This window comes from Cannabis sativa, chromosome 4 (assembly GCF_029168945.1).
Source record: "Cannabis sativa cultivar Pink pepper isolate KNU-18-1 chromosome 4, ASM2916894v1, whole genome shotgun sequence".
Taxonomy (NCBI): Eukaryota; Viridiplantae; Streptophyta; class Magnoliopsida; order Rosales; family Cannabaceae; genus Cannabis; species Cannabis sativa.
In genome coordinates, this window is record NC_083604.1 from 64,288,942 (window position 1) to 64,301,041 (window position 12,100).

A 12,100-nucleotide genomic window follows, 5' to 3' on the forward strand; every position below is an offset into this window, starting at 1 on the left:
TCCCTAGTCGCATCCCTAGCCTCCACCTGAAGAGGCGCAATGATGGTGAAGGTATTAAGATCCTCATAATTCCAAGCCTCCGCCCCCATTTTCCAATCTCCAAGAGAGAAAAGATGGCTGAAGATATGCTCAGATGATATTAAATGCCAAAGATCCTAACATAAACCCTCAGGAGAGAAACAAAACAAAGAAAGAGAAAGAGAATAGAGAGGAAAAGTGGGTTTGCAATTAATGAGATGGGATTGTGTGAACAGGGGATAACACTCAGAGCAATTAATGCCCTTAATCATGAAGCAAAGAGAACAAAAAATGACAAAAAGAAGAGGAAGATGAAAGAGAACCACCACTTAACTGATTAGGGTGGACGAGAATCACCATGCTCGGGACCAAACTAGCAGAAGAGGAACGGTTTCGCATACCTACTAGAAGACTCCAGGGAGAGAAAAGCTCTTTTTACATGTATGAAATGAGATTATTTTATGTCTTCTATCAAAAAAAAAAAGATTATTTTATGAGTCACTTCCAGTCGTGTAAATTACGTTTTTGTTAGTGAGATTCATCGGTATGAAGTTGAGACAGGTCAAGTTTAATTGATCAAGGTTGTAACTGATACTTTTGATAGTGGAACCTTGTAGAGGAATCTGGATTAGGCCAAACAATTATTGGTTGAGCCCGCATAAATTGTTATATTATTTATTAAATAATATAATGATTAAGATTAAAGTTATGATATAATATATATTATTAGTGTAATATATAATGTTATTGGAAGTTATATACATATAATATTCATATAATTGTAACATAATAAGTGGAGTTACTTGTATTTTGTAACTTCCACGTCATTACTAATTAAGTGTGTAAAGAGTGGTCACACAATTTAATCTTTTAAAAATCAAAGTTATAATGCAAATGTAAATATTCAGATTGAATTTTGTCATTTATAATATGTATAAATCAAAAAATAAAGTGGGAATAATTTAAAATGCTTTGAAGAATTATTTACAAAAGCTGAAAAATTTAGTAACTAATAACTAGTTACTTTCTTTCAACTTTATGATTTGAATATTTTTGACAATGGGGATACTTTCTAACAGCTCCTATACTTATTTAATCTAATTTACACCCAGTTAAGAGATGGTAACAATCATTGGGTGTAGGGTATTTGAATTTTAAAGTGTGTGATCCAAAACACTATAAATAGAGACATTGGTTCATCATTTCAAACATACTCTTCTCTTTTATCTTTCAAACACAAAGTTAGAAAATTCTAAGGCTTGATAATTCCCATAAGTATTTCCAGAAAGCCTTAAGTGTTTCATAGAGGGAAAATAATCTACTTGGATGAATAGAAATTTTGTTCAAGCTTTTGGTGATCCCCATCTCAACTTTGGGTGTTTGTTATTCTATTCTTTTTTTGTTCTATTCTCTAGTCTATTATATAGTATTACATGCATTATATATATACTATATCATATATATATTTATATTTATTAATTTAAGTCTCTAATTTAATCTTTTACCATAAAATTTTCTTAACTATAATATTTGAATTGTGGCAAAAATCTTTATTTTTTCACAAAAATTAGACTTATACCAATCATAAATATTTGTTTTTAATTTAATATTAATTGGTTTTAAAACACTACAATGTATATAATAAATTATTTTAAAATAATATAAAAACTAAATTCCATTTTAATCAAGTCATGAGAAAACATCATTTAATTTAAAATTAAATAAAAACTTAAAATGAAGAGGACAAAAATCATCAATGAACATGAGCATTAAAGAAGGGAAATTTAATTAATTATGCTTCCATGTGCTTAAAATTTTTCCCTTAAACTCATAATACCCAATATTTGTAGCATATGCCAACATTTGTATTATGCCAAAATACCCTCTCCATTTACATCACCATCCTCTCTCTTCTTCTCTCTTTCCCTCTTACTGCCAGAGCTCCTCTATCACCACAAAGCAACACAATTTTCTCTTCTCTTTACTTTACTACACTACAAGCTACACTACATATTTTCTCTCATTTTTGGACGGAGCATCATACACGAAGCTCATGGGTAAATTATCTTTTTTTTTTGTGTAATTTTGTTGGTTGTTGTTATATTTAGTTTAGAATACTGTTTTGATGCTTGATTTGTGGGTTGTTGCTGTTATTTTACTGTTTTGTGTGTTGAAATTGTTGCTGTGTGTGAATACTGCACTTTTCCTGGTTCTGTAATTTTTTTTGTCTGGTCCTATAGGGTTTGATGTGGCCCCGATGGTGGTTTGATACTCCACTTTGCGTAAGGACAGGGATGAAAGCCATAAGGGCCCAATGAAGGCCCGATAGGTGTCAGATAGGTTATTTTGGACTTAGATTTTGATGGGCCCAATACCGGCCCGATGGGGTGTCCGATAGGTGGCTCGGGATTTAGATTTTAATGGGCCAGATATGGGCCCGATGGGGTGTCCAATAGGTGGCTTGGGATTTAGATTTTGATGAGCTCGATATGGGCCCGATGGTTTCCCAATATGGTATTGCGGACTTTATTTTTAATAGGGCTGATATGGGCCCGATTGGTCTTGATGGGTGTCCGATATTTGGTTGGGGACTTAGGTTTTTAATGGGCCCGATATGAGCCCAATTTTTGTCCGATGATGTGGCCCGATTGTGGCATTGGCATAATTTTGTGATGGACCCGATGGGTGTCGATATTGTTTCGATGTTGTGCTCGATGGTTTGCAGATTTATGGTATTTCAAGGATTTGTAATTGTATTTTTTTTAATGTATGTGACAGGTTCAACTGTTAATGTGTTTGTTATGTTTAATGGTGTTTGGGAGCTTGAGGGTAGAGATTGGATTTATAACCGGGCCAAAAATTTGACATTTGACATTGATACAAACGTAAGGTACTGAGGTTTGGTTGACATCTGACATCAATAGTAAGAGGTCTTATGTATGCTCTTGCATACACTAGACCAGACATCTGCTATTGAGTGTGAGCTTTAGTAAGTATTAGTTCAAATCTAGAAAAAAAGAACATTGGAAGATAATTAAACATATCCTAAAATAGATGAAGATGAACTATATGTTAGTCGTAAGGATGGTGTTTTAAAACTTTTAGGATACACCAAATTAGCTTTCTAGATTTGCGTTAATACTAGAAACTCTAATTGAGAGATGGTGATTACTCTAGGGGTAGAGTAATATATTTTGGAGAACAGTAAAAACCACTTCGAAACCACTAAATCTACTAGTATGACTGAATAATAAGGTTGCCTTAACAGATTTTTGGCATAATTCTAGACATGGAATAGCTGCTAGTGTGACTCCGTGATAACACAATTGTAATTTTTAAATAGTAAAGAATCATGTACCCTAAGAGGAGTAAAACATATATGTTAGGAATTCGCAAAATTGTGAATTTTATTACTAAAGAAAATGTGATGGTAGAGAAGGTTGATACTGAATACAACCAATCAGATCATATTACATAGTTTATGTCAAATATTATATTTGATCAAGAAATTAAGTATATGAGATTAAAATAAAATGTACTTTTGTTTTATATTAGTGCAAGTGGGACTTTGTTGGAATTTTATGCCTTAAATAAAATTCAATTTCATTGCAACCTTATTTACTTTCATTAAAGATCAGAAATCATATCTTGACCTTATCATATGCTTTGTTCCCATATTTTTTACATGATTATAGGTTTAATTTATAAGTTCTATTAAATCCCGAACATATAGTTATACACAATTATAGTAATGTCATCACATTAGAAAGTAATTGTGATTATATGATTCAAACTATTTAGTCCCATGATTTATCAGTACATTAGATTTATACTGACGTGATAATTAACGATAAAATTTACTTACACATTAATATGTAGAATGTTCTTTCTAGGGCATTAGCAAAGTATACTAGTATCGGATGTATTGGCTATACATCAGACTGGACCAATATTAACAGTGAAAAAGATATCATAAACTTACCGTTATATTTTTTTTTAAGTTAATGTCACTTAGTTGATCTTAGATTAAAGATCTTAACCCCGAGATGATTAGGTTCTGGCTTAAATAAATTACATGTGTTCTTTGACTTGTTTGTTACAGATGACCATTAGGATCGATCCAATACTTACATCTTGGGGACATGGTACTATAATTGAGTGGGGGTATTAATCGTAGATAAGGAATCTATAGCTTCTATTACTATTTAGAAGTGAAATGATGATTTTCTTAGAGCTTGGCTAACAGACATAGATGGAAGAGCTCTTATTTCAGTAATTGTAATTAGTTTACTGAAATATCATTTATAAGAAGCTAAGTGTTTTAAGGATAAAATATATTGAAGGGTAAAATGTTAAATTTGTCCATACTTGAAGTAAATCATCTATAGAGGATATTCAATTGTTTAGATTAAAACAATATTGGATAATTTATAGCATATCTATTCTTGGTGAATAGAGCATTCTATGTAATTAAGAGTGCAATTTTGAATCTATAGTGGAGTCAGGAGGAATTATTGGGAGCTTGGTTACATAGGCCCATGGTCCTCAAACTAACTGAGATAATATTATTTTGTAGTCTCAATTAATTGGTTTATTTAAATCAATTAGGATTCTAAATAATGACTATGTCTTAGTTATGAATTTTAGTAAAGAATTGCATAATTGAGAAAAAGAAAAGAAATAATAATTTATTTCTTAGTTAATACACTTTATGGATCTAATTAATAAATATATTTAAATTATATTTTATTTGATAATTATTTATAATTATTAAAATAAAATTAGTATTTAAATAATTAGAAGAGATAACTGATAAAATATGAAAAAGTCATTTTTTTATGTGAATGAAATAAAGTGGCATAAATCTAACTCTAAAGCCCAATAAGCAATTTGGGCCTAGAGTTAGACTTCAACACAAGTCTCTATTTTAAGCCCAATGTCATTTAAACCTAACCATAAGTGAAGCCTATAAATAGAATGAGAAGAGAGCTTTATCAGATGATGATTTTTTAAGCTAGAAAACCCTAAAATGCTCACTTCTTCTTCTCTTTAATTTTAAAGATACAGAGGCTATTTTCTCTTAGATTTCTTCATCAAATTCACAATCCTTAGTGTTAAGAACTTGTCCACACATTTTAAAGCAATACTCAGCATAGTGAAAAAAGACTATGTAGTCCAATTGTCACCAAAGGAGAATCTAAGCTAAGATCTTGATCATACTCTGCAATATGAAGGATCAAGGGTTAGAGATCTGAATGGAATGAGTCATATTATTCCGCTGCCATCAATGTAAGATTTTCTATACCTTTATGTGTTTAATTCATTATTTTTTTTAAAAAAATCATATTTAGGATGTTAAATTATAGAATTATAATTCAACATACAAGTAAATCTAGATCATGGTAAAATATTTCCAACAACTATATCATGTAAAAGGGCTAAGCAGACACTCGTAGCTCATTCCATCGTGGCAACATAATTCTGCGAAATTTCGTCACTTGGCTGCAAGTTGTGTAAGAAATTGAAAGACCACTAAAGATATATTGTGACAATCTATTAGCAGTTCTATATTTAGATGACAGTAGAAGCTTATCAAAGTCTAAACACATAGAAATTGAGTCTCTAGTTGTTAAAAGAGAGTTTAGAGTAAAATAGTGTCTATTGAGCATAATTTTAGCAAATCCACTAACTAAAGTTTTGACACCCAAGATCTTTTATAAGCATACTACTTACAGGGGTATTGTTTTATTTGATAATGTTCAGTTTTAGTGAGGGTTTATTTTCAATATTAGTTACTTTGTTGAATGACACTATATATTACACTACTTTAAGTAGGTTCAGTTTTCTACAGAATAAAGTTGATGATTTATTATCTTTATTGCTCTAAATGTGTTATCTTTCAATTGTAGTTTGACAAAAGTTTGAAAGACTAAAGATAGATCTCCCTAAGGAATAAAAGACCAATTAGAATAGACATGATTAAGATTACATTGCATGTAATTTCCAATTACACATCTATATTTGATCTATGTCATTATATATATTTAATATGATGATCATTGATTGGTCCAGTTACGATAAAAGTAACAATAGCAGTTTTGGCCTCATATTGGTATAAAAGATGGATCATATTGTTTTAAGGAGATGCTTAGAGAATAATTAGCAAGTTTGTGTGCACATAAGGTTATCGAATGTAATTATAATTGGAATTAATTTGTAGCACAAGTGGGAGATTGTTGAATTTTTTTTCATAATTCAATATGTGGGCTTACAAATTAAGATAATTTATTCGAGCTAATATTCTAAATTTGGCTGAATAAGTGATCTAAATAAATGAGTTCAATAAACATCTTATTTAGTATGAGCTTTGTAATGTGTAATACCCAATTTGTTAACCTAATTAGGATTTATGGAACTCTAATTAGTTTGCTATATATAAAGAACATTAGGGTTTGGTTCCCAAGGCTAATCTCAACCATTCTTCTCCTCCATTCTCATTAATTGCGTAAGAACCCATAGAGAGAAGATTAGTCTGTGGAAGACCATATACCCACAATCTCATATCATTTTTAACATCATGAAATCAAATTTGTCTTCCATCTTATTAATTCATAGAGTAATTTTAATAATCTGACATAAATTTAAGATCCATATATATTTCTAATTTAATTTCTAATACACTATCAAAAATATTATTATATAAAAAAATTTCTAACTTCAGTTAAATTTTCTTGATCTCTTTCAAGTGATGAAAGAACCCTAGTTAGTTATATAAATAATAACCAATTTTATTTATTTATTTGTTTATTTTTTGTAAGGGTTTAATATTAAATATTTATTCAATTAATATTCTCAAATTAGTTTCTCGCATTACTTTAGATTACAATAATTTTAAGAGTAATTTGTGACAAAAATACTAGAATTTAACTCAATGTTGTAGATAAATAAGTTTAATTTTTTACGGTAATTACATCCAAGTTATATTTTTGAAATATATGTAGATACTTGGCTGTTAAGTGTCAAGTCAATCACCACGTGGCAATCCCTTATTGGTCCAAGTCTTTAAATTTTTATTTTTTATTTAAAAATTAATTTAAATATATCAATAAAAAAATAATGTGTGTATAATAACTTGACACTAAACGACCGAATACTTACAAAAATTCTGAAAATATAATTTTAGTATCATTACAGTTAAAAATTAAACTTAGTATCTATTTACAATCGAGAATTAAATTTAATTATTTATAGAACAAATTATTCTATTTTTAAGCTTAAAGTACAAAAATACTATACCTTTATTAATATTAAATATGTTTACTTAACACTAAAAACTAATAATAATTAAAAAAAAAAAATTATGACAATTTAGGCAGGTTAACTGAATAAATCGGTAAAATTATTAGGCAAGTTAAACTTTTTTAATTGTCTATTGGGTAAGGTACAATGAAATTAGAGATATTTACACCACATACTTACTGAAATTTCTAATTTGTTACTGTATAAATTTTATACCTTATACTGTGTTGAATTTTTTCTATTGCTCTACGATTGTTTTTTAGTTGTTCCACTGTTGTTTTTAATTATTCTATTTTGTGCTTTACTATTGTTTTATAAAAGTACAATATTTTTAAAAAAAATGTCCGTGGGAGAGTATTTTTATGAAAATCAACTCAAATTCCAATATTTTTTCTTTTTTTTTTTGGTAAATTTCCCTTAAACTTTTTACAATACCACATTTATCCACATTTAATTGTCACCCCTAATTTTTTTTTATCTAAATTTGCTCTAAAATTTAGACCGAGATCAAGAGTTATACTATGCATTATCTCCTGAAATTAATAACTCTAAAAAAAAAACAAATCGGTACTGAGATTCGTGTGTCAACGGAAATTACCAGAATAACCTTAAATTATATATAGTACCACCGGTGACCAGTTCAGCATTAAAATGAGAAGGCAATTTTGGTCAATTCCTAAACAATATTGCAATGGTAAAAGGAAATGTATGGATATGACTGTGTCTGTAAGTCCCTAGAAGATAAGGGTAATAGTAGTAGTAGTACTGAGTTAGGAGTAGAAAGATAATCACTACGTAGAGAAAAAAAAAATTAAAAAAAAAAATTCAACAAAATTACATAATTTGATGCACAATTTGGTTTTCTTTCACGTGACCATAGCAAAAAGTTTCATACTATTTTCAACAGTTCAGTACTGACCTGGGACCAAAACCCTAACCTAACAACAAAATATAATAATTATTCAACAAAGAAATTCAAGTCAATTTCAGAGTATTCGATTCAGAAAATCTCTTCGCAAATTTCTGTACATTTTTACAAATATAATAATTTTCAATTTTCTGTACAAAATTTAATTACCATGCCCTGGCAAAATGTCCTCTCAATCTAAACAAAACCCCACCAAAGATCACTCTGTTTCGGCGAGATTACGGTACACACCGACAAAACGACGTCGTTTCAGTACCGCCTTGCCATCTCTTCCCCATGGAAGGAACAGAAGTTTCAAAGAAAATACACCAAAAATATTGAATTGTATATGTTATAGTTTTTACGAAAATTACAGAATTAGTGAAAAAAAAAACGAAAAAGATAAAATCACCTCAAACAAGCCTTAATTCAGTCGGGTTAGAAACCAAAAAAAAAATGGTGATCACTGATCAGGGATTAAAAAGGCGATTGTTGCAGCGGCATTTCCAACCTAAAGGCTTGTAATCAAAGTACTTGTTACCTGAATCTAAGACCACAACCGGGTCGGTTCGGGTGACGCCCGGTCGAACCGGTTCGTGACTGGGTAGGCTTGGGACTTGAACTGCCATGCAGGGGTGGCACGTGTTGCACTTGTTGTGGCAGCTTGGAGGGGTCGAACCCAGTCGGGATTTTTCCTCAACCTCAACCAACAACACCTGGAATTCCTAATTCTGTATCAATCAACCAGACCCAAAAAAAGAAAAAATCTATAAAATTCGTAAAAGGGGTGTTTTTTTTTATATATATATATATTACCTTGCGTGAAGAAGAAATTGGTGGAATGTGTGAGTGTGACCGAGACAGAGAAGAGCAAGGAGAGAGAAGAAGATGGAGAAGCATAATAACCCAAAGATTAAACAAGGAATTCATGGTGTTTGATGACATGAAATTCATATCATATCATGTCACACCATGAAGTCATCAACTGGTCAAAGCTTTAGCCAATTTAGTTTTAAAACTCGGAACTGGGGAAGAAAGAAATTAAAGAGAGAGAGAGAGAGGGGTATATAGTTGAGTAATGAAATATATAATAATAATAAACAAGGAGATTGATAGGAAAGAAGAGTAGTGGCATTAAAGGAGGGTCTGAGTCTGATGTGAGCAGAAACTGAAGACTGAGGAGAGAAGAGTCTGATTAATGCAGTGAGCGACAGAGAGAGTGAAAGGAACAATACAGGGAAGAAGAAAACGAAACACGAAGCTGGAGTATCACACGTCAGATCTACTTATTTGGATTATAGTCTACTTTTCTGAACCTCCTTTACTACTCTTATCATATGTTTTTTTTTATTTGTATTTTTTTTCTGTGATTCTAATATAACATGTGTCACACTAGCTTGTTGTACTAGCTATAAAACCCTTACAATAAATTACTTTATTGAAAAAATAAAAACAACAAATTTGTAATATATTTCATTTCATGATTTGGTAGGCTTTTACCATGAAAAATTGACTACCGGTATAAAAAAATAAAATAAATTATTGGTCACTAAATTAGTTGAATTATACATATTTAATTGTACAAATAATTTTTTTAATGATAAAATTCTCTAAATTTATATTAATAGTACAAGATGGTATTTAAGACTTAGGGTGATTAGTGATTTTTTCCCTTGAACTTTGACATGTACCATATCGTGGCTTTTGAATTTTTTTTTGCTGTTAAAAATTCCCCCCGAACTATTGAGATTGTTAAATTTAAGGACTTTTGTCTAATTTTATTCAATTTTACTGTTTCAGTGATTGTTTATGTACTAAACCATATCTACCAAATCATGCTCCTCAAATTTTGATATGTACTAAATCATGTCCCTGAACTTTCATCCATGTTAGAATTTTTAAACTAAAATTAGACAAAAGTCCTTAAATTTAACAATCTCAATAGTCCGGGAAGAATTTTTAACGGCCAAAAAAGTTCAAGGGCATGATTTGGTACATGCAAAGTTCGGGGAGAAAAATTACTAATTAGCCTAAGACTTACTAATAAAATAGTGGAGAGCAAAACGGAGCTGGAATTTGAAAAATTTTACTACCAACAATTATGTTTGTAGAATTAAGTATAACTAAATATGTAATTTAAGTCGCGTCAATAAAAAATATACGTAATTTAAGTAATGTTGTCACCAATATCTCTTAAATAGAAACAAAGTTATAAAAAAAATTGTTTTTAGGGTTTGCTATAGTTTTTTATCTTTTATTTTGATTATAATATTAATTTTATTCCATGATGTGAAGTCAAGGTAGGCATAAAATAGTATTTTTATTTGTTACTAACGGTGTATTATTATGACTACAAAAAAATTTTACTTTTACTCACAATAAAATTTGTGGCTATAAATAAAATAGTTGTGACTAATTACAAATCAACATTTCTACGCTGTGACTAAAAAGTCTATGACTAAAAGTATTAGTCACAAAAATCACAAATTGTTGTGACTAAATGTTATTTTTAGTCACAATACTTGTGACTAAAACTAAATTAGTGATAACTTGTGTCTAAATATTATGTTATAGTTACAAGTAATTTTTTATTGTGACTAAAAGTCACATTTAGTGACAAAAAATTTGTGTTGTGACTGAAAAATTGTCACTAAAAGTAGCTGTTTTTTGTAGTGTATCTTAAGAATACTTATTGTGTTTTATAGTGGTTGTTTACCCAAAAAGTTAGCTTGATGACGCGGACGCTAGTTTTGACATTTGGCATGAAGAAAACAACATTGGCGACCCCGTATCCCCAAATAGGACAGTGTTAGCTGCACATTGGGGGCACTTAAGTAAGCACCAAGATCCAAGAAAGTCATTGTTAAGTGATATCATTCAATAAACAAGTCACCATGATCCTAAAACAAAGAACCATGAAGTTGAGGATGTCACGTGGACATCCCAGAGCGAACGATGTAAATTATCGTCTTCTGGTCTACATCTACTAGTCGAATGTAGGCTAGAATGTATCTCCTTCTTTTAGTTTGTAGTTTCCTTTTCTTAATGCACTGGGAGTTGAGTAAGAACTCACAGCTTCTTGTTTGAGAGCTAGTATCTGAATGTCTAGTTTAGGTAAGTATTAAATATACTCTCATGGCTTCTCTTAAGCCTTTCTCAACCTAGGTCTAACATCAGTTCTAGGTGCCTAAGTTGACATATGTGCGCCAACTCGCATTAGTTTTGGTTCCTACCAACTTCTTATGGGCAATTATGCTTAGCCATTGTCATAAGATACATGAGAGACACGCCCCAGCCAAGTTTCAAACTTTGGAGATAAGTCTACGAGAAACGACACCCAAGCACAAGGAAGCCCTAATGGGCCCCCAGATTGAAATCTAGTCGATCTGGGCGCACCATGGCTAGAGTTTAGGTTTTTGGTGTTGGAATATATTTTATCAGGACCTAGATTTACAAACAAGTATGTTTTTAACATCTTAAATATGAACTTCTAAAATGATATAAAATAAACACATAAAAGGTATGCGAAACCTTACATTGGTTGCAGCAGAATTAAATGACTCCTTCCGCTCAGATCTCTAACCCGTGTATCCTTTCTGTAACAGAGTATAATCAAGATCTGAGCCCGATACTCCTTCAGTTGTTTGGATTCTTCACAGTCTTACACATTATGATTGAGGACTAACTTGCTATAGGTGGGCATCAACTCAATCACTAAGGCTCGAATTTTGATGGTGAAGAACACTAAGAATTTTGAAATAGTAGAGAGAAAAGAAGAAGAAAAAGTCTCAAAACACTAGCTGTCTAATAGAATGAAAACTAGGTTTAAAAGCATTAGCAACATTAGTTGAATAATGAGACCTTTCTTTTCTTTTT

At 30.7% G+C, this 12,100-nt stretch overlaps 1 protein-coding gene across 3 annotated transcripts; it reads right to left on the bottom strand.

The window, feature by feature from the left end:
* Positions 1-9,558, bottom strand: LOC133037298 (EPIDERMAL PATTERNING FACTOR-like protein 1). Of its 3 annotated transcripts, none has more exons than XM_061114298.1 (3): positions 9,041-9,556; positions 8,766-8,949; positions 1-26 (listed from the first exon to the last, which is right to left on the bottom strand). In XM_061114298.1, the coding sequence occupies exons 1-3, from the start codon at positions 9,176-9,178 to the stop codon at positions 16-18; spliced, it is 333 nt and encodes a 110-aa protein (XP_060970281.1). In that variant the 5' UTR covers positions 9,179-9,556; the 3' UTR covers positions 1-15. The 3 variants fall into 3 exon arrangements, with proteins under 3 accessions (XP_060970281.1, XP_060970279.1, XP_060970280.1); XM_061114296.1 differs by lacking the exon at positions 1-26 and adding an exon at positions 4,833-5,239 and having other exon boundaries at positions 9,041-9,558; XM_061114297.1 differs by lacking the exon at positions 1-26 and adding an exon at positions 4,833-5,239 and having other exon boundaries at positions 8,766-8,940; positions 9,041-9,538.
* Positions 9,559-12,100: the final 2,542 nt, after the last annotated feature.